This window comes from Pelecanus crispus, chromosome 13 (genome assembly GCF_030463565.1).
Source record: "Pelecanus crispus isolate bPelCri1 chromosome 13, bPelCri1.pri, whole genome shotgun sequence".
NCBI classification, from domain to species: domain Eukaryota; kingdom Metazoa; phylum Chordata; class Aves; order Pelecaniformes; family Pelecanidae; genus Pelecanus; species Pelecanus crispus.
Window position 1 is genome coordinate 16397819 of NC_134655.1, and position 21281 is coordinate 16419099.

A 21281-nucleotide genomic window follows, 5' to 3' on the forward strand; every position below is an offset into this window, starting at 1 on the left:
AAGAGTTTCCTCCATTTCCAGTTAGCTATAATAAACACTTTAGATGTCCCTTCCTGTAATGCTGTTTCTACTCTTAGCATGTTCTGTGCCATCCTTGGTAGTCAGGGCAGTCAGCTGTGGTGGTACTAACTGCAGCTTGGATCCTTGCAAATAGAGAGGGTCTGGAAGGAGAAGCAGTAGGCAGAGCAGCCAGCATCCACACCCTGGGTCAGAAGCAAAGCAGAGGGGAAGAAGGAGGATGACATCCAAAGGGTAACAGAAGTGCTCAACCTCAGCAAGACCAAGGAAGTACCATGGTTGTGGCACTGAAAACTGCCTGAGCAGAGCTGCCGAGGAGACATGCCCCAGCATGGCAGAGCTGATACAAGAAGGGGATCTCCTGTTCCAGCATCAGCTGGGCTCTGGGGCAGAGAGATTTTCCATTAGTTGAACAGGACTCATGTTGTTCAGCAGAAAGCTACTCTGGCCTCCCAAGCACGGCAAGCTTGGTGAATCCTCCAGCCTCCAAATCACACACAGTGGACACTGCAGGAGAATCTGTTATAAATTGTTTTCTCTGGGCAAGAACAGGAAGCACAACTTTCACAAGACTCTCTTAAATGAAGAAAATCATCCAGGCCTTTTCTTTGCAAGACACTGCACCCCTCCTAGAGCCCTTTGTGATCTAAGTTGTTTAGAAAGTAAATGAAATTGAGTGAGCCAGAGAGACAGTAATGGTTATTTCTGCAAGAAAGAAAAGCTTAATTTTACCATGGAGATCTTGTGTCTGCTATGAGCCCTCCAACAGCTCACAGGCACACAGGAGGAATTAACCAGCAGTGAGGACTGGTTCATTCTTGCAGATCTGTGAAGAGTTTCATCTTAGTTCTTAACAGAAATATCCCCCCTCCTGCAAAAACCCAAACCCAAACAAACACCACCTAGTCCTCAGTTGGTAACGTGCAGCCTCACAGCTTATAGCACTCCCCTTTTTCCATCTAACCAAAACAGACCTAGGGCTTGTAACCTCTTTGGAGACTGTCCTGGGCTGAAGCTGAGATGGTCAATTCATGAAAAGCAGGCAACATTTCATGAGTGGCAGCCCTGGAGGAGCTGGTTCCAGAGAAGGTAGGAGGAAAGGGAAGTGGGAAGAGGATTACCAGGCTCAGAACCATTTGTTGTTTCCTCCTGGTTAGTATCTGTTTAGCTAACTGGCAACTGAGATCAACAGCTAGGATTTTCCATCCAATCTAAGTGAGCTAGCAGTTGGCTTTCATTCAAGTAATTGTTCTAATGGATAATAATGTGTTATTATGACTAGAGGGCTTATTACTAGAATCATACAATCGTTTAGGTTGGAAAAGACCTTTAAGGTCATTGAGTCCAACCATTAACCTAGCGCTGCCTAGTTATGTCCCTAAGCGCTGCATCTACATGTCTTTTAAATACCTTCAGGGCTTCAGGTGACTCAACCACTTCCCTGGGCAGCCTGTTCCCATACTTGACAACCTTTTTGGTGAAAAAAATTTTCCTAATATCCATTCTAAACCTCCCCTGGTGCAACCTGAGGCCATTTCCTCTCATCCTATTGCTTGTTGCTTGGGAGAAGAGACCAACACCCACCTTGCTACAACCTCCTTTCAGGTAGCTGTAGAGAGCGATAAGGTCTCCCCTCAGCCTCCTTTTCTCCAGGCTAAACAACCCCAGTTCCCTCAGCTGCTCCTAAATTTGTTGTACTATATTCAATAACACGAACTCACCATATACTGTCCTTCTTGTAGGAGCTTCAGTTGTTTGAGAAGGAGCCTTAGAGTTGCGTGATCATCCTTAAAACCTTCTCCCCTAAGTTCCAACTTTGGAGAACAAGTTGTTCATCATATGCTGAATTCAGCCTTGGAGTAACTCCAGTGAAAACAAAAGGAGTAACAACAGGAATGGATTAGGCCCAATTGCTTTCACATTTCTCCAACTTGAATTTCCAATTCCAATACTAAAGGAGGAGTGAAAAAAAAAAAGAAACCCGACATATGGTACCGTGACAAATACATTTCAAAACATAAGTCTGCCTATGCTGTGACCTCATGCCCTTCAGAAAGTGCACCAAGGTGAGCTTCCTCAAGCTTCCCCATAAGCAAAACCCTGCTGTCGCCTGGCAGGAGCAATATATATTCCTACTTCTGCCACTGTATCATAACAATTTTTGCACAGAATGGTCAAACCCATCCTGCAGTTCTAGGCTGCTACACTTGTGCCTACTGAACTTACACACATCTGAAAAAACTAGTGTCTGCCAAGATGAGATATCAAGTAATGAGGATTTCATTTCATAAAAACACACTGAGTAATATTAAGTAGTGTGTGTTCTGCACTGACCCCATTTTCCAAGGAGAGCTGTGCATGGATCAGGAGAGGGTACCGTCTCACCTACAAATCCTCATCTGATAGGTCATCTCCTTGGCATCTCTCTGGTTAAACAGATGTGAACCAACAGAGAGCAAGTGGAATAAGGACCAAGATAGAGAACCCCAAGCTCCTCTGCTGGCTGTTGAACCATGCTTTCTCTTGATGTTTGCAGCACCACTCACTCATTAGCTTTTAAGTAAGTTCCTTCTAACTTTGACCTGCTGTTTCCTGCTGGGGCTGATGAGCCACGAGTGCAGAGTCGCTTCCTCTGGGCCAGTTCCGCAGCGCATGCTTTCAGTGGCTGCCATGTGAAGTTAGCCTAAGAAAAAATGTTGCTCTTGTTTTCACTGGAGTTATTCCCAGGCTATTTCAGAGTGTTATAGAGGGGGTAACAGAATTATCCAGTGATCAAAGAACTAAACTGCAAGTCAGAAGTCCTGGGTTCAATTCCTAGCTCATATTAAACCAACACTAACCATATGCCCTCTTTTGGGGGGCACTCGCTTGAGAGTTTTAATAACAATGATGGCACTCAGAAGTTTTTCCTAAACAAATATGAAATTTAGGAGACACCACAGCAGCACAAATCGTGAAGACCAGGTTTGACCCATGAGCTTTACAATGTAAATACACAGCTTCATTCAACTGACAGGCTGGAAACCAAGAAGTTCAGCTCAGCTGCTATCTAGCTCAGAAATCACTGCACATTGTTTGCAAACTTATCAGGAGTGACTTGAATTGTGAATTAGCTTCAGCAAGGCAGCTGGCAGGCTGCTGAAGCATACAATGCCTGCTGAATCTGCACTTCCTGTTGGAGACGTGCGAAGGAGAAGGCAAACTATGAAAGAGCAGAGAAACCGCTCCCAACTCAAGTCAAAACTACGTGCGGCATGGGCACAACAGGACCAGTTGCTGATCCACGGGCCAAACCAGAATTCCCAGCAACAGCAGTGCTGACAGTACTCAGCCCTTGCACAGCACTTGCCATGGAGAGATCTCAAAGCACTTTGTGAAGAAGATCAGGCTCATCCATCTTCCCCCACCTCCTCGGTACGCTGGGTTAGACCGCAGAGCTGGAAGGGCAGCGGTCGGACCTTCCCAGACCCATGCTGTAACCCTGCAGGCAGCTCTCCAGCACACAGCCCAAGGTTGGCGCTTGCTTATTTTTGCATCTTGGTTTGCAGCAAATAATGCAATCTACGTCAAAAGCAGCAGCAGACACCATGACACATTCTAGCCAGCCTTACCAAGCACTCACCTTCTGGACACCGGATCACAGCTACGCGGTCGGACGCTCACTCCGCACAGGCAGACGTTCCCCTTGTGCTGCAGGTTACAGAGCTGAAGCCGCTGTAAATTCTCCAAGATCCGGGTCTGTGTGTGCCCACACAGAGCAATAACAGAAAGATGCTTCTTGCGTGCCGTCCGATGCGAACACTGCAGCATCAGCACTTCGGGAAAATAACCCAGCTTGTGCACTGCAATTCACTAAAACCAACTGAACTATGCCACAGCATGCTTCTAGAAGACTTCACGGGGCTGGGAAAACAGCCAATATGCAATATACTCCTAGAAAAGCTCTCTGGCTGTGAGGAGGGCCTTTTCATTCACTTCAGGTTGTCAGTAAATTTGATCAAAGTTTCCTCTAGCATGGGATTGCATTATTCTTAGAACCAAAGAGCATCTGCCTTTTTAAAATCAGTTTTAATGTTATTAATACAATGAAGTCCAAACCTCACTCTGGAAAGTTAGCTTTTACTCTGAAAGGAAGAGGTCACATCACGAGTGAAAAGAAAGGAAACATTAGAAATTTCTAGCAACAGCTGTCGCAGGATGAAGGCAGTTCAGACACACTTCGGTTAGCACCACTCGTTGAACACCGTCCCGTGCTTTGCAAGCCACCGCACGCCATCCTGTGGTCATCCGGCCACCAGTAACTTCTCGCATCTGGTCCAGAGCACCCAAAGCAGATGTGTTCTGTGGGCCGGCACTTATGCTTATCGTAAGTACTACATGCACTATGTTCCTTCTTGCTAATGGAGAGTGAGGGTGAAAAACTTCAGATACTCTCCAAAAAACCCCTGATAAACCCCTGCAAGTGCAAACTGTAAGGTGCAGCCGTGGCGCGGCTGACTTGCTGTCTGCATGCAGCTATAGCGCAACCCCTCTTCCTCAGCATCAGCCTTCTGCTGGCGACAAGGATAACCATGACACGTCACAGGAAAGCCATCGCTTTCTCCATACCACGCAGGTGCACCAGCCTCCCACCGGCCATGCCATCTCCTTCCTGCTGGGTGACATCCCTCCTCCCGCCCCGCCGTGGTGCGCTCTCTACAGCCGCTTGTCCCCCCAGGCCCCCCATGTGTCTCCTACCGGGCCCACAGCTCTTTGGGCATCTCTGTCTCACTCCTACACCTTCAAGGCCCCTCTCATCTCCCCTCTCCCCCTGTGAAGTTTTGCCTACTGATGTCTAGGACATACCCTGATGTTTGACAGAAGCTGGCAATCCCCTTCAGTAACTATGCTGTTAGACAAGAAGTTGAGCATCCAGCCTTGCTTTGGTTGGCCAAATACAACCACAACCTTCAAGGCTGATGCAAACTCAGCGTAGGGAAGCTGTGAAAGTACACACAAATCCAGCTAGCCCTCTGTACCCCTCCTTGTTGCCCATCTGGCTCACCCTACCCATGCTGCCTCGCATTGCTTGCACTGCTAGGTTTTAATACTGGAGGGAAAAGAAATCAGGAAAAAAAGAAAAAAAAAAGTGACCAGCAGCAATAACAGTCCTCAAAAGGCAAATGTTTCCTATTACAGTGCTAGTTCTTTTAGGCTCTTTGATGTCGCTTCTCCCACACAAAGCTGTTTCTTTCACAGTCTGTTCTTGCACACGAACAAGATGTTACACGTACTATACGTAGCACATCCTCAACTCTTATTTAAAGCACATTTGTCCCCACTCACTGCACTTTGTTCCCTGTATCATTTTTCAAACCAATACTCATACATCATAGGCACAGAAGCATTTTTATTCTAGCTCCCCCTTTCACATATTTATTTTTCTTCCAAATTCTTGGAGGTTCTGATCATAAGTACAGAAGTGTTGACACTTAACTAGGGTTGAGAGTGAGCTGATAAGTTCATGGCAGTAGCTGAATTTTTCCAAAATTTCAGGGGCTTGTAGAGCAAAAGGTTTGCTTTGCCAGAGGCCAGATCCAACATTTAGATTGAGATTCTGGACTAGTTAGCTTTAGTTACATTCTTTATTTTAATTTGGCCCATAGTTTTTGATACCACCTGCTTCCTACCTGTGTTACTACAGATCCTAACTTTTTCATACTGAAAACGTTGGCCATGCGCTGCATTGATAAACCATTACAGTTCTCATGACAAATTTAAATTGCAAATTATTTGGGGCAAGGAAAATCTTTTTGTTCTAGCACAACAGGGTTTTCATAATCTGCATTATAAACTACCCCGATACAAATAATAGCCTGGCGCTTCTGCCAATTTACTTAACTTTGGGCAAAGTTCAAAAGTGGTGGGGACTGCGGCAGAATGCAGGCGGTTTCTTTAGGTGATGCAAGGGTTAAAGCAGCCAACTTCTGCAAAAACAAGCACATGTTATTGTCTCCAAGATTCATTTGACTCATGTTGTTAAATAGGAGTTACTTCTGCATAAACTATATCCAAATGCCTTGCAGAATTAAAACACAATGGATAATTCTTCCAGAAGATTGCATTATCTGAAAAATAATCAAAAATCCCAGTCTGTTATACCCCAAAATGAGAGCCATGCAAAAGCCCACAAAGTCAACCAGGAATTTTACCATAGCTATTTAGTAAGACAGTCAACCTACAGTAATTAACAGCTAATAATAATTGCGTTTGTATAAAAGGTAAAAATTTCACAGCCCTCAGAAATAAGCTAAAGGAGACTAAAGGTGTTAGAATTATGATACAGTGTAAGATGATGTTTTTGGACAGAAAGGAACTGCTAGACAGCCTGGTATCACTGACGGGCCTGTTGAGTCACGGGATCGTCACCGCAAACTGGTGTGCGAAGACTGAGATGGGCCATGCCCTCTGTTTGTTAGAGATGAACAAAACTTGTGGTCTTTCAGTAATAAGGTCTTACTTTACAGTAAGGAGAAGCGTTTGGGGGTGAAAGCAGATTGGACTTTGTTGCTGTGTTACTAATGATACGTTCAAAGGACTATTGCCTGCATTTAAAAAAAGAGCCTGGTATCAAACCAGCCTAATTGGTTCACTAAAAATAGGTATTTCTTTGTTCTGTGTTTTCAGGTCTTATTTCTTTTAAAACCCCACAATCTTTTGTGATCACCAAAGCTAACATGCATTCTTTGTTAATAGCAAGAACCTCCCTACTCTGCATTTCCAAACTTCTAATGCAAGAAGAACAAAACAAATTGCTCCAGGTTTAAAAAGAAAATGTTGGCCCTGGCATGCTAATCAGAGGCAAGACTCAAACCCAAGGCCCAATAGGCCCCATATCAAAAGGCTTTAAGATCTAAAAGCAAGTAATAAAAAGCAGCTTTAATGCAAAACGGTTTGGATTGAAACAAGAGACTTCCGTTAAATGCCCAGTACACTAATAAAATGGATAGCCTTGAGGTACACGTACAAGTTAAAAGTAGAAGTTGTGCGCATTTGCATTTATGGGAATGGCAGCACTGAGCCAGCAGCCCGGTCACTGTAACCCCCTTACATGAAGGCTCTTCATCCGCAGCAGGAAGCAAACCCCGGCTATCATGCTTCAACCAGCTCTGCAGCCTATTTACTCCCTCAGAAACCAGACCTGCCCTAAAACGACATCTACTTTTGATCTGAGCCTGATGACAAAGGTCCTAGCCATGAATTAGATAACCAGCCCCTAAGGAAACCCAACCACCAACTCTTTGCCCTCTCCAAAGACGGCTAAAACTGAGACAGCTGCTACTCTAATTTTGACTGGCAAGCACAGCTCACTCTTATGGGGGTGGATTGAGCAAAACAGTCCTAGACTTGCCAACAAGGAGTCTTTTTCTCCAAGTTTAAACAGCGCAGACCCTCACGAAAGTCTCAGTCGCTTGAAAAACGCATTTTTCATTTGAAAATTAGTTGGACAAGCTAAGTCTACATTCAGGGCTAAAACTCTAATTTACAGCCAAAGGAGCTAGTTATTACATCCTTCTCACTGGGTCCTCCGGTACCTCCAGTGACCCATCTTACATCGATCACCCAATTTGCTAAGGATTATTTAACAGATCTCAAGAGAGACTGAAATACTGAATGGTAGGCAAAGTCCCTTTTCACTTACTGTGGACAGCTGCCATTTATGTAATAGCCTTGGAATACAAGAAGCAGTTTGTATAGCTCCAGAAATATTTCTTGGCCTTTACTCACAAAAAGCAAATGAAACAGTCCTATGACTTCATGAAATATTTGAACTCATATTAATGCAAAGCTTTTTATTATGAAGTTACCGGGAAGATTATATGCAGATGAAATTCCTCCAGGAAAAACAATTTCTCATCTTTGTTGTCACACAATATATTAGCAGGGTCTACAGATAAGAATGTGAATATTTGCAAAAAATAATTTCCCAAGATTAGTCTATTTTGTTCGTGAACCAGAATACGAGAGTTCCAAATCCGCCTAAGCCTGCTCAAGTTAACCTCTGCATCCAGCCCCCAGCGTGGCTCTGTCGAGAGAAGTGAGCCAAGTTAAAGCCTTACATTTCAAATGTTTTTAGCATTTTGAGTTGTTAAAATGAGTACTCTATTTTTATCATGACTTTAAAAAATAATCCCACTTTACTGGTTTTATACAGTATAGCTTTCCTTGTGCATTTCAAGAATGAGTTTTCCAATAAAATCTGCAGGACTCAGATTTACATCCTCACCCACTGACAGTTTAATTACTTCCATTGTAGGAGAAAGTATTTAATCACATACAGTCAGAAAAACAGCCCCTTAAATACAGGCTTTTGGGCCCATGATCCCCGATTTGAAATTCAATGAAGGAGAATGAAACATGCATACTGTGATCCATTTCCTGATTCAGAACACTTGATATTATCAAAACATACAGAGTTCCACAGCTGACACACACATTTTTTCCTAAACCATTGGTAAAATCCTTCCAGCATTTTAAGCCCATGAAACGAGGATTCAGTGTGCTTTGGGTATGATCTAAAGGCAGTGCTAGTCACTGAGCTGTACAAAGACCAACATCGTAATGCTGTGCTAATTAGCATATTAAAAATAGTCCGTCTAAAACGCTGCTGGAATTACGCTAGTATTTGCTGGTACTTTAACTTTCTTCAACAGTTACAACATTAAAGGCAAGTCATCACTGGTGATTCTCAGCAATAGATACACATTAATGGTTCCTTATTAAAAAAAAGGAAGGGGGAAGAAAGACAGGAATTCTCAGACACTCATCATGGCAATTCAGCACAAATAAGTCTGGTGAAGTCATAAAACGCAATTGTTAAGTACAAGTGTCAATAGTTATATATTAAAGCTGACTACCAGCACCAGCTGGTGGTCTTCCCCAAACTGGTATCTAATTCATTACAGACAAGACAGTTGTTAAATCCAGAAATGCAACTTTTAGTCCGTTTAGTCAGAGTACGCTGTACCAGCCTTTACACTGCCATAAAGACTGATTCTGTAAGCGGCAGCAACTCACACGCAGTTATGTTCAAATATCAGCTATCAGAGTATTAGACAACTGAGTTTTAAACCAAACAAGTGGTCTTACAGCTCTGTGGGTGAAACAGAATACAGTCCTAGATGGGACCTAACACGTTACACAATGACACCCATTCTGAAACAAGAGACACAGCATGTGTGTGTGTGTATGACATATTTTATAAAAGAGCAATGTCTTCTGCAGTGGAGAACAGCCAGAACACTAAAAAAAAAAAATGCTGTAACAAAGGTGAATATTTGTGCGTTTGCTTTATGAAGCTTACATTCTAATGTTTACAAAGGCCAGCACTTATATAAGACTCTCCACTAACAAACAAATCTGGAATACATCAATTGTACAGGTAAGTCAGCCAAAAATAAGCAATAGCTATGCTCTTCTCAGTTTTAGGAAAGCATGCAACAGGTTTCCCTTTTCTGCCACCCCTTGTTCAGATTTCTAAATCACAGTACCAATAAAAGCACGGTATAATGAAACTGGGGCACAGGTAACAGGTTGAATTTTATCACAGACTGTTTATCAGTATTTTGCAAATGTAAAAGCAGCTTCTTTGAGCATCAAGAAGGTAGAGAAGATACAAGCATGAATAAAAAAATAATTAAGCGATTTAAGACATCAAAAATTCAAGAAATAGCACTGTGCATATACAAATAAAATTAACATTCAATACTGTAGAGCTCATTTAAAAATGGCACCAATGGACAATATTTTACAATATGCACATTTATTTGAGGTGGGGAACTAATGCTCCACAGGTGAAAATGATAATACAAATAATAGTGCCACTGTTGGCCCATTATGGTACTTCTTACAATTTAATGGAAACACTTTTAAAAATAATCTGGTATGTACACGTCTTCTGGAAACTGGAAACAGAAAAAACTATGGTTCTCCCTCTCCCCTTTTTAAGCCAGACAGTATTGCCAGAGATTGTGCTCACCTTTAAAGCACATAATCTTACTTTAAATTCAGTGCTATTTTCTTTCAAAAAGATCAGAAGTTGTACTTTTAGATAACAAAAGCATTTATGTTACAAACATTCGAAAATGGAAGCTTATGATTCTGGCAGACAATGTTGCGTATTAAATACAAACCAGCCAGCAATTACTGAACATAAAAAACTTATTCAATCATAAAAAAATACTATAATTCATCACCACAGACTTTTTACATAGTTATAAATAATAAATAGCATAACACAGTAGATTACAAACGGATTTATTTTGCCCTGTTAAAGTCTTTAAAAAGTAAAATATCTATTGTCTTACCTCAGACTGACCAAGGTACTGTATCAAGACTCCTCATAGCTCAAATATAACTCCGTAGCCAAACAATTTGCAGAGCTCGTATTCAATCCAAACTTTTAAGTCTTTCCTTAGAAATCGAGTGTTCACTTAGCTGCTTGCCCTGCTCATGACCAACAAAGGAATCACTGCCGCCCACGGCAGCCGCAAAGGGTATTACTTTGGCTGCCATCTCACAGCAGAGTCGGGACTGCCCACAGCACCTTGCAATGGGGCACGCACCTCGGAAAGGAACGCTAAGGAAAGCGGCATCGACGACAGATTCTGGTAAGCACTCTATAAACAAGCTGTACACAAAGGACTTTTCCCACCCACCCCTCTGGTTTACATTCCATAATTTTGTAACAATGTCCCCTAAGGCACAAAAATACCTATGACCTCAATGCCACAGGAGACATCGATGGTGCCATACATGGTTCTCCTACACAGTAGTTTAAATAACTTAGTTATCCGCACTGTATGTTGTAGATCGAGGCATGGATTAATTTTCCTTGGCCAAATCTTGTTGAATATTGACCTTATTTCATACAATCTGTAGGATAAAGGACCTGGGGAGAGAACTATGCACCTATTTTAATCATGTTTGTAGAGTATTGTTATTTCTTCACTGATGGCAAAAGTGCCAGTCGTTAGTTACTTTGTTGTGGGGTTTTGTTTTGGGGTGTTTTTTTTTTAATGTAGTAGAGTGAGATTTCCAGACCCACTGTGGTCTTCTGTACTAAAAAACGACTAGCAGCACTAAGAAAAGATTTTTTTTCTTCCCTTCTGTAAGGGAATTTGAGGCTAGTGACTGAAAAAAAGCAAGGAGAATAGTTTTACTCAATGGTAGAAGTGCCAGAGAATAAATCAGTATTTTCAAATCCTTCTGAACCAAATTATTTCCCTAGACATAGTGACCACGATAACGATAGGAGTATTTTCCTAAAAATTGCAACACTAATAGGTAGATACCTATTCTTGGAATCAAAAAGTGTATGCAAGTTCCTGAAAGCAAAAAGTTAGTATAATCTGAGCAGACATCTCGTTTAAAAAATAAATTCGCAAAACCAGACATTAATATGGTCTACAATGTCCATTAAATGGATAAATCAAAATCACTGGAAAGTCGCCAAGGATTACAGTTACAGTATTTTCTTTCCTTTTAATAATCCACGGGTTAATGGTTCAAGGATCAGAGTTCGTTTCTCTGTACAAGTGTACAGTAAGGGAACAGCACAGCCAGACACTGACTCAGAACTTAAGTCACTTAGGTGAGAGATCATCCATCAAAATGAACGAAGAGCATGAGTTTGAGCATGTTACTGGAGACTCTGTGGTTATGCTGCCTTTAGTCAGTGAGTCAGAGGAAGAGCCAACACTGCTGCTACTCCCATCAAGGATATCTGAAGACAGGCTGGGGAAAAACAAAAGTGTTATTTAATAACACGGGCATGACAACTTTGTGTACAAAGATAACGTACTTTCGCCTTTGTAGAAAAGATGTAGGAGACCTATACTACCACTCAGTCTTTACTGCAAGACTGGCAGCCCTGAAGACTCCTTGTTTTCTGTAGCATGTTACATATATATTCATGCTCCTTATGGGAATGAGGAGCAGAATGTCTTTTTTTTTTTAACATGCAGAATAAATTATGACTCTGATTTTAATCAGTTATAGAAAGGAGGTGACAACTAACAAGAGTAAAACCTTAAAAGGTTACAGGAAAGAAATAACAAGAATCTAATCCACAATGCAGCAAAGATGTCATTAATAGCCAGTATGTTCTTTAATGTTGCACAACTCAAAGCAAGATTTTGAAACCTATTTTTCCCTTGTAAGTAAGGAATTCCTGTGTTTGCATTTCCAAGTCTTGATACGAGATTCCAGAGGGCACATGAATTGATGCTTTTGCAATTTAGCTAGAAGCAACATGAAAAAAATATTTCTAGGCAGTTTCAAGTCTGTAGGTAAACTGAAATTATAGTAATACAGAGTTGGTATTTCAGAATACTTAGTATCTGACTCGACACAAAAAAGAACTCAGCTTTTTATCACCATAATACAGAAAGAAGACAGGCTATAATACCAAAAATCATTAATGTATTAACATGAACTATGTAGCTGCAGCAACTATTCACACACACATTTTCTAAGCATTCAGGTAAGTACCACAGATACTATATAACCACTGCCTACAACAGACTGAAACAATGAAACATCTTTGAGGCAGAGTAACTTTGCTAATGAACCACCAGGGATTTGTAACAATTATATTCAATATAAAAGTATTGATACACAAAACCCAGGCTACAGCCTGCTCAGGAAGAATTGATCAAAGGAGCAGGAACACTGTCACACTACACTACCACAGGAAGAGTTGCCAGTAATATGCATATGCAAGCTACACACAACGTATTTTTTTCTGGAAAAAAAACCCAAAACAAAACAAAACAAGACAGCTTGTGATAAATGCACATCCCCTGTTTTGGCATTTCAGGGCACATGAAATATTTTACCATGAACTGAGATCTGTCAGATGTGTAACATCTGGAGAAAGCATGTTGGTCGTTCCTTGAAAAAGTCTCTTTGGCTGACTTTCAGTTTCCATTTCACCTAAGGAAAATAGTGCAAATAATCAAACTCACTTGAGTCTCCGGAACATCCATTTAATATTCGTCCATTTATATTCTATAAAATATTATATATATTATATAAAATATTATATATTTGACCTTTTAATATTATAAAAGATAAGTTTGTCACACAATAGAGCAAGGTTGCATCTGTAACATGGTAAATCCTCTAATTCAGCCACCCAAGCACTTGGGTAAGACATCAATTTGATGCTAGCTGCTGTTTAACCATCCAGTCCATCCTTAATTTAACTAACACTTCAGCAGTATCTGAGGGGCTACAATGATCTCAAAGACACAAACCCAGGCATTTGCTACTTAGACTACAATCAGACAAAATAATCTAAAGCAACTAATTACTGCGACTTAAAATTAAGCAGTTGAGATGAGGCAACTGACATACTCCAAAATACGGATGTTAAAATTGTTTAGTGATTATGAAAATAGGAACGCCAGCTTGGTTCACAGTTTCACCCTCCTGCATACAACAGATTCTGATGCATATGTACTCTTTTACAGAAGAGCTGAATAGAAAAAAAAAATTGACGTGCGCATGCATTTCCACTTACTCATCATGGATCAGACTATCTTTGTACCTGTAATCATCTACTGACATTAAAAGATTAAACGTGATGGGGAGAATTCATATAATCTGTTTAGTATAATCTGCCCTGAGAATGCACTAGCTCATTAAGAGCGTCTGTACAATAGACACATTGGAAATATCATGAACTTGCCAATAACAAGCTTAAAGAAAAAAAAAAAACCCCTCTCGGCTACAGTATATTTTAGTTTGGCAACAAAAACAGATGAAATTGAAATAAATTTTCTGACTTTTTACCTACACTTCACAGCAGCTGTGGTGTCAGTTTGAAAAGCCGACAGAGGTTAAGCATTATAGCAAACCAGTATATATTAATGTTTTGCAAGAGAATTATACTACCACTTACTTTGTAAAAGACTCGTAACACCCCCAAATTTCCTATTTCCTTTAGCCCATGGGGATACATTCCCTTCTTTGAAGGGAAGGAACAACAGCTTCTATCAAGCAGAATGGGCAAAAACCATTTATAAAATACTTGGTCTTATACAAAAATGAAGAAAACCCAAACCACCAACTTAGGTAACTCTTTTGCCACTTGAAATTTCACTAAGACAAGTCTGCACTGCTACAACACATTGCACGGTCTACCAGTATTAATGCCCTATAGCAGTGAAATGTTCTTCAGTACATTGCTTTTTCCCTCCACATATCATGGTGTAATCTGATACCATGTCACGTCTGTACAATATGAACCATAAAACTACTGCTAAAGTTCAGAAAACAGGATTATATATTTAGGAAAAGAAAATAGGTTCGTTTAAATGGATTAGATGTTTTAAAATTAAGTAACATTTTGAAAATTCCTTGACATTTTGAGTAAAAAAGGCAAACTCGTATCTCCACCTTGTAAAAGATGCTCCACAAGAGCACATGGATAGGGTGAGGAAAGCTTGCCCTTCACCTGCACTGTTTTTAATACAATCTGTCTAGTCTATTTAAAGTAAAACAACACAGTATGAATATCTATTTCCTATTGATCATTGAGCTTGATAAACTTTTCTTCAGTTTTTAATGCCTCTAAAATTCATAGAAACTAACAGCCAAGATAGACAAGTTTTCTCACAGATGCCAATTCTTTCTCCCCGGTCAATTCAATATAAATTAGACAACATTCTTTATCTGATATGAAAAGCAGTCCAAAAAAACCCAATAAACAGTAACTTTTCTCAAAGGCTAAATACAATTCTTGTAAAATAAAAGGACATGCTTTTGGTGCAGTTAAGAATGCCCAAGTTAAAAAAAATGCAGAAAGGATAAGCATGGCTAGAGGCACACTAGTAAATATCTCAGTCTTACAGTTCTGCTATGGACACTTGTTCTGGGATGTAATTTGAACATCCTTAACACAGAATACTTCCAGGAAAGAATGCAGTTTTCCCCCTTCAGGAGGAAAGAGCACTGATCTAGTTAATTTCTCTAAATACTCACCTTCTGAACTTTCAGAGTAAAAACAAACATTCAGTACTAAGTTTAGAAGATACCCATGATAAGCAACATTCCTAAGATGATCTGAAGGGTGTGTACTGTACAGTGGTACCCTTCGGAATGTCAGGGCTCTCCAATATTCATAACATTTAATTTGATGTGGAATAAAGTTTTCCTCTTTCAAGCAGTAGCTGCTTTTAAAGTTTTTCATTCTTGTGTTTTAGACTAGATACTTTACATTGTGTAAGTTACGACTGGCAAACTCCACTTCACTGTGGATAACAGTGCATTATACTAATGAAACAACAGAAAAGATATGGGAGAGAAACGTATCCAGCTGCAAAGCTACATCCATATTAAAACATCTGATAATATAAATACACATACCTTTTCTTTTAATGGGGCCAAGAACACTGGGCCTGATGCAGTTGATTGGACTTTGACTCCTCCTGCTAGAGAGAGAATACTGATAGTCAGGTCTGTAAAGGTTCCAAGTTTGAACACCACCATAGCTAGCATCAAATCAACACAACTGTATCATAGGAAATGTTCTTTCAAACTACTCCTGCACAACTGAAATGCTTTGGGAGTCCGAATACAGAGATAAAAAAGAAGCGCTGCCTATTAGAGCAGATTAGCTGCCACACAAAGTTGTAGTGAATTTCCTAGGGTCTTCTTCCCTTAGAGCATCACATTCTTACTTCAATCCATTTCTAAATTGTGCGTAATATTTATATAAAATTGATATGCTGACAAAGTTAATAAAGTTCATTTGAAGTATCTAGGAATTTCCCCACAAGTTACCAACTCTAGTTTAAAGTTGATACAGGCTCCTATAAGAGCAACCCACATAAAGCTACCATTGGTAAAAGCTGAATTTCCAGAGCATTTTTATGTGGCCATACTTCAGCTTTAACATCAGCTTTAACTAATCTTTGTGCTAGCCTTGGAATTTAAGCCAACGTATACCTGTTACTTGCAGATGTTACTTACTTGGAGAATCGCCTTGTTGGACTGGGAATAGGACTTGGAGGTAATCCATTACTGCTCACAAACATTTGCAATGATGGTGAAAAACATTGCTGCAGAAAAAGTCACATTAAGATGCTTCAGAATTTCCTTTTAAATACTCAGGTGTTTCCCCCCCACCCTCCAATCAAAACATCCCAAATTAAAGAAAACCTAGTAACAGAATAAGGCAGAGATGATCAAACACAATCTTAACTTGCAAAAATATACGGGGTAATGCTTAGATTAATCTAAAATTCAAACCCACAAAAAATCTGAAATTGAAATAGACAGTTTTCTAAATAAGTCAGTTGTTTCTGTTCTTCTTGTTACATTTAGGAACAGCAGTACAGTACTCAGGACTTACTTCTTTCAAGGGGCTTGTTAAACAAACGAGTTGAGTTTACTCAAAATATATCTGACCTGAAAATTTAACACAATATTCCAGAGTAGAACAGACTATTTAGCTCTGTGGTTCTGCAGTTAATCGGAGCTTAGCCCATGAAAGCCCATAGCTAAGCACAAAAATATTTCTGTCAAGTCAACTATTGCTTTACAGTTGTGATTCCAAAGGTACAGGACCAGCTGCCAGCATCAGTTACAGCAGGAACACGTTTACCCAGCACTAGCACATGGCTGCTCCATGCATCAAGACTGGCAGAGGCGCAATAATATAGTAACAGTACAAAAGCAGAACCACAAAAGAGGGTGAAAACAAGGTCAAGCAGCCAATCTTTAAACACAGTTGCCAGTTTCTCGCTGCTACATTTCAGTTTTCCAGTCCTCACTGGAAAAAGCAGTTTATCTAAGATCCACCTCTTCCCTTTTTCCAGCGTGTGCCATCAGCCTTCAGTACAAATTCAGCAGCCCAAGCCCTTCTTCACAGTGAGTTTATGCCTTCCTTTCCATAACTGATGGACATATCTTCATCCTCCTCACCACACAGATTTGCAGCTTCTGGTCTTTGTCTACACTCTTACTCTACACATAACGATACATTCCAATTTTAGTGCTTCTTCCCCAGCACCCCCCCACTTATGCAGCTGAAGATCATGTCCTAGTCTGATTGCTCTGACAACCTCTTCCAGCTTCCCTAGAACCAGAACCCTAACCCATCCAAGCATTACACAAATAGCAGCAACTGAAAACATTCAGTGTGACAGAACTGGCCACTGCTTAAACTCTGCAGGCTCAAAGATGGTAAGCATCTGATTCTTAGAAACCAATAAAATGTGGGTTTGGGTTGGGGGGGGGTTGTTGCTGTTGGTTGTTTTGTTTTGGTTTTTTTTTTTAAAAAAAAACCCTGTCAAACAATTTGTGAAGTTACATGTCTTCACAGTTCACCTTGGTCTAAAATTCTAAAACGTTCTCTCAGTTTGGTATTTCACATATCCTACCTTTCCTATTCCTCTTGTAGGTGAAGGTGCAGGCGAAACTGGAATGAAGTCTATTCTCTTTGGGGAGGAAGATTTCTCAGACTTGTCCAAGTCATTGTCACTCTGTAAACACAAGGTTTCAAACTTAACATTGGCACAGGACATCACCTTAGAATCCAAGGCACAACCTTCTAACGGAAAGTCACTCGGCCAAATGCACAAAATAGCTAAAGCAGATGAACTTAAGTTCTTCTTAAATGTTTTTCACAGTTAATTCCTCTCTTTCCCTTAAATTCATCAGTTGAGTGTAAAAGTAGAATTAAATAGGAAACATCTATAAAGAGATTACCAGGCTTAAGCTTTCCTCCCATGACTGGCTTATCTGCATTGCTGTTTGCACTTCCCTAGAATACAAAAAATCCCATCAGTAGCTACAAAGAGGATAATTCTGGCTATTTTATCATCTTGTTTCAATAACACTCACCTTTCATGTGCTGTTTCTCTGTTCATTAAATCCACTCCTTCCTCCTGCAGGAGATAAATGTCATAAGTTTTCCCATAACATTTGATTCATCGCAGGTACTTGGAATAACACTCATGATTCAATAATTTGCCATTAGAATTGAAATATGAACAGCAGGAGCACTCCAGAAAGAAGAGACTGCTATCAGCCCAGCTCACCGCTTCTCTTGAATGAAACAACACTTCAGAAATGCAAGGTAGTTTAAACATGACAACAATAAGCCTCGCAAGGACGACTCCTTGTTGAAATTAAGTCTTAAAAAAGACTGCGTTTCCTCTAGTACTTGAAAAACTCAATAGGAAAGAAACTCCCATTATGTAAGTACTTCAACACTATATAATACTTTTTATTCTGTCACCAGATATACAGAGAAAAACTACACTTACCCTTCTGATCTGATGAAGTCGGCTACTAGGAATACGAATAGGAGATGATGACAACAACTGGAAAAAAGCAACAGCCACAATGAATTAAATCACACATCAACACCTTGCATACATCCTATTTACCATCACCTACATTCTTAGTGAATTAAAAATGAGCTGTACAACTACATGTGGATGACTCAAATACTGTTGCAAAAAGAAAACACTGACCTTCAAGAGAAAAGGCTTGTTTTACCACTTTCATTCTGTCACTCAGCAAGTGGCACAGATCTCAGACTTGCAAGCAGATACTGCTTAGCATCTCAAAGACACAAACAGCTATATATGCCATTTAGACATAAGTGAGGTATTATAAATGAAACTATGAACATTATACAATTCCCTACTGCCTAAAATAAGACAACAAACTCCTGTACTAACTTACTCAACCAGTTGGCTATTATAAAGGAGAAATCTCAATGTTTCAGCTCAGTCTTGAGCAACACTCCCTAAAACTTTACTTCTGCAATTTTTCAATTGCATACAATGTTATGCATCTAATTCCTCCGGTCCTTTGGCCACCCTCACATACAAATGGGCCAACAGCTCCCACTCAGTATGTCCATGTGTCTACCGTAACACCTACTGCCTACTGTAACACCATCTCACTTTTTCTGAACAGAAGACAGAGAAGAAACATGTTTCAGGACTTTAAGTTCTATGGATTCTGAGAAAAGCAATACTTAATCTTCACTACCCTCAGATGAAAAAGAAAAATTTTAGTGGAAAAGAGCACATAGATCTGCAAGTTGACAAGGGAAGGGTGAAAAAAAGAAATGCAACATCTTTGAAAACTGCAGTACTGTACACTACCAGACTTATATAATAGAGAGCAGAATATCACCCAGCAAATAAATTACTCTTCTTCAGACGATTTTCTGATGTCTAGGGCTCAGCCTTTGCAAAAAAAGAGCAGCCCTGTCAAACAAACACGTCAATGAAGACTTGTCATTCTCTCTTCCATTTTAAAAAAAAATTAAAACACCCTTTCAACACTTTTTATTGTGACAGCAGTTTTCCAATCCATGGCCAGGTCCAAATTAACTACAAGATTGTACTTAATACTAGGAATGACACATAGCTTCAGCTATTGTTCTCTTCTTGGGGACATACGGTTAATACAACAGTATTATTTCATTGTAGGTTGCAGTTACTGGTGAAAAAAAATGCATATTCTGCAGCCTGGAAGCTGGCTAGGATGCTTAGTGCAAATACAAATCAAGTTGAACTTCATTTCTCCAGCCCAATTATTTCTTGTTAGGTGCAAATAAAACGTGCTTTGGATTCCTTACCATACTGTGACGGCTCATAACTGTTGTACTGTTCCTGCGAGTTCGCAACACGTACGGCTGAAAAACCTGTGAGTTGTCACTGGAGAGAAAAAAAAAAAAAGTTTTGTGAACAACTTTCTAAGGTGCGCTTTAAAGCTACACAGCGCGACGATGCACGCTGCGGTCTGCAGCGCGCTGAAAACATCCATTTTATTTCAACAGAGGCACTGAAGGTGCTTCCGCTGACGGAGCCCCGCAAGCACTTTTTCTCCGGCCAGCCTGCGGAGATGCGCGCACCGCGGCTCTGCGGGCAGCGCCAGCACCCGCCGCCTCGACGCCCGCGTCCCGAGAAGCGGGACACGTCCCACGGGCCCCCACCCGCGCCAGCCACGGCGCAGGGAGAGCCGGGGGCCTGCACCAGGCACGGCCGGCAGCGGGGCTCGGCGCGCTCCGAGAGCGCAAGGGGCCCGGCCGGGCCGCGCCGGCGGCCGATGCCGCTCCAGCAGCCACGGGCCCCGCCGGGCGGGGCGCTCCCGGTTCCGGCCCCGCTGCCGCCGGGCTTCGGGCCCCGGGCCCCGCCGCGGGCCGCGCCGCGCTCACCTGAGCCCGTGGATGAGGGGGGCGCTGTTCGATCTCCTCAGGCCGCCCCCGTCGCCCGGGGCCGCGGCGCTCCCCGGCGGCAGCTCCAGGTCCAGCTCCATTTTCTCCTGAGCCATCGCGGCAGCGGCGGCGGCGGCTCCTCCCGCTCCGCCGCGACGCCCATTCACTGCCGGCGGCCGCAGCGGCTCCTCATGCCGCCGCTCCCGCAGCACGGCGCGGCGCGACACGGCCGCCCCTACAGGCCCCGCGGGCGGCGCCGCAGGCAGAGTCCGGGGGCGCGCCGGGCCCGGCGAGGGGGGCGGCCCCAGCAGCGCCCCATGCCGGGGGCGGCCCGGGGGGCGGCCCGTTCCCCCACCCGCTCTCGCCGACGGACGGCCTCCCCGCGCGCGCTCCCGCTGCCCGCGCCCGCGCCCCTGCCCCTGCCCCTGCCCCTGCCCCTGCCCCTGCCGCCGCCGCCGGAGGGGAGCGAGCGCCTCGGGCCGGACACCCCCCGCGCCCGCCGCCGCACAGCGCGCATGCGCGGGAAGCGGGGCGGAGGCAGAACCGCCCGCCGCCCACAACGCATGCGCCCCGCCCCCGCGTCCCGCCACTGCGCATGCCCGCCAGGCCGGCGGCGGCCCCGCGTCCTGGCCCCGGCCGCGCACGGACTCCCGAGAGCCTCCGGAGGGGGGGCGCGCGCTGATTGGCTGGCGGGGCGGGGCATGCGTTTGAAACGGTGCAATGGGCGCCCGGCGCGGCGGGCGGGGGCGGGGCCTGGCGGGTGGACGCAGGTTCGAGTCCGGCGGCGGCCGGAGGCCTCGGCGCGTTCGTGACGTAAAGTGACGTGACGTGACGTGACATGACGTGACCGCGAGCGCGAGCCTCTGCACCGTTTTCAGAAATCTGGCGTAAAGTTCCTTACGAGACACGTGATTCTAGTGCTTGGCTGTATTTAGGTTTGGGACTGACCTTTACAATTCCATTCCAAGTGATGAAAGTGTCTAAGTTTGTGTTTCCTGATTTTTATTTTCTAATATTTTTCTGTAATAACAATTGC

At 42.5% G+C, this 21281-nt stretch overlaps 1 protein-coding gene and 1 non-coding gene across 8 annotated transcripts; both read right to left on the minus strand.

Moving 5' to 3' along the window:
- Positions 1-9014: 9014 nt before the first annotated feature.
- PABIR2 (PABIR family member 2) lies at positions 9015-20361 on the minus strand. 7 transcript variants are annotated; one of them, XM_075720367.1, is made up of 10 exons: positions 20246-20361; positions 19667-19745; positions 18336-18392; positions 17911-17954; positions 17776-17830; positions 17448-17549; positions 16036-16124; positions 15430-15491; positions 12897-12993; positions 9015-11793 (listed from the first exon to the last, which is right to left on the minus strand). In XM_075720367.1, exons 1-10 carry the CDS (start codon positions 20359-20361, stop codon positions 11643-11645), a joined length of 852 nt encoding a protein of 283 aa, XP_075576482.1. In that variant the 3' UTR covers positions 9015-11642. The 7 variants fall into 7 exon arrangements, with proteins under 7 accessions (XP_075576482.1, XP_075576481.1, XP_075576485.1 ...); XM_075720366.1 differs by having other exon boundaries at positions 15430-15494; XM_075720370.1 differs by having other exon boundaries at positions 15424-15494.
- LOC142594865 (small nucleolar RNA U109) lies at positions 11878-12023 on the minus strand. The gene has a single exon (XR_012831618.1). It is a non-coding gene; the product is annotated as a small nucleolar RNA U109 (small nucleolar RNA).
- Positions 20362-21281: the final 920 nt, after the last annotated feature.

What these genes read in the sequence shown, in the direction of transcription:
- PABIR2 (XM_075720368.1), bottom strand. Translation starts at nt 20,361, where the DNA reads ATGGCTCAGGAGAAAATGGAGCTGGACCTGGAGCTGCCGCCGGGGAGC. An exon ending in GACTTCATCAGATCAGAAGG is followed by an intron (nt 17,955 to 18,335) that starts GTAAGTGTAGTT and finishes TATCTCCTGCAG; the next exon opens with GAGGAAGGAGTGGATTTAAT. An exon ending in GGGAGGAAAGCTTAAGCCTG is followed by an intron (nt 17,550 to 17,775) that starts GTAATCTCTTTA and finishes TTGTGTTTACAG; the next exon opens with AGTGACAATGACTTGGACAA.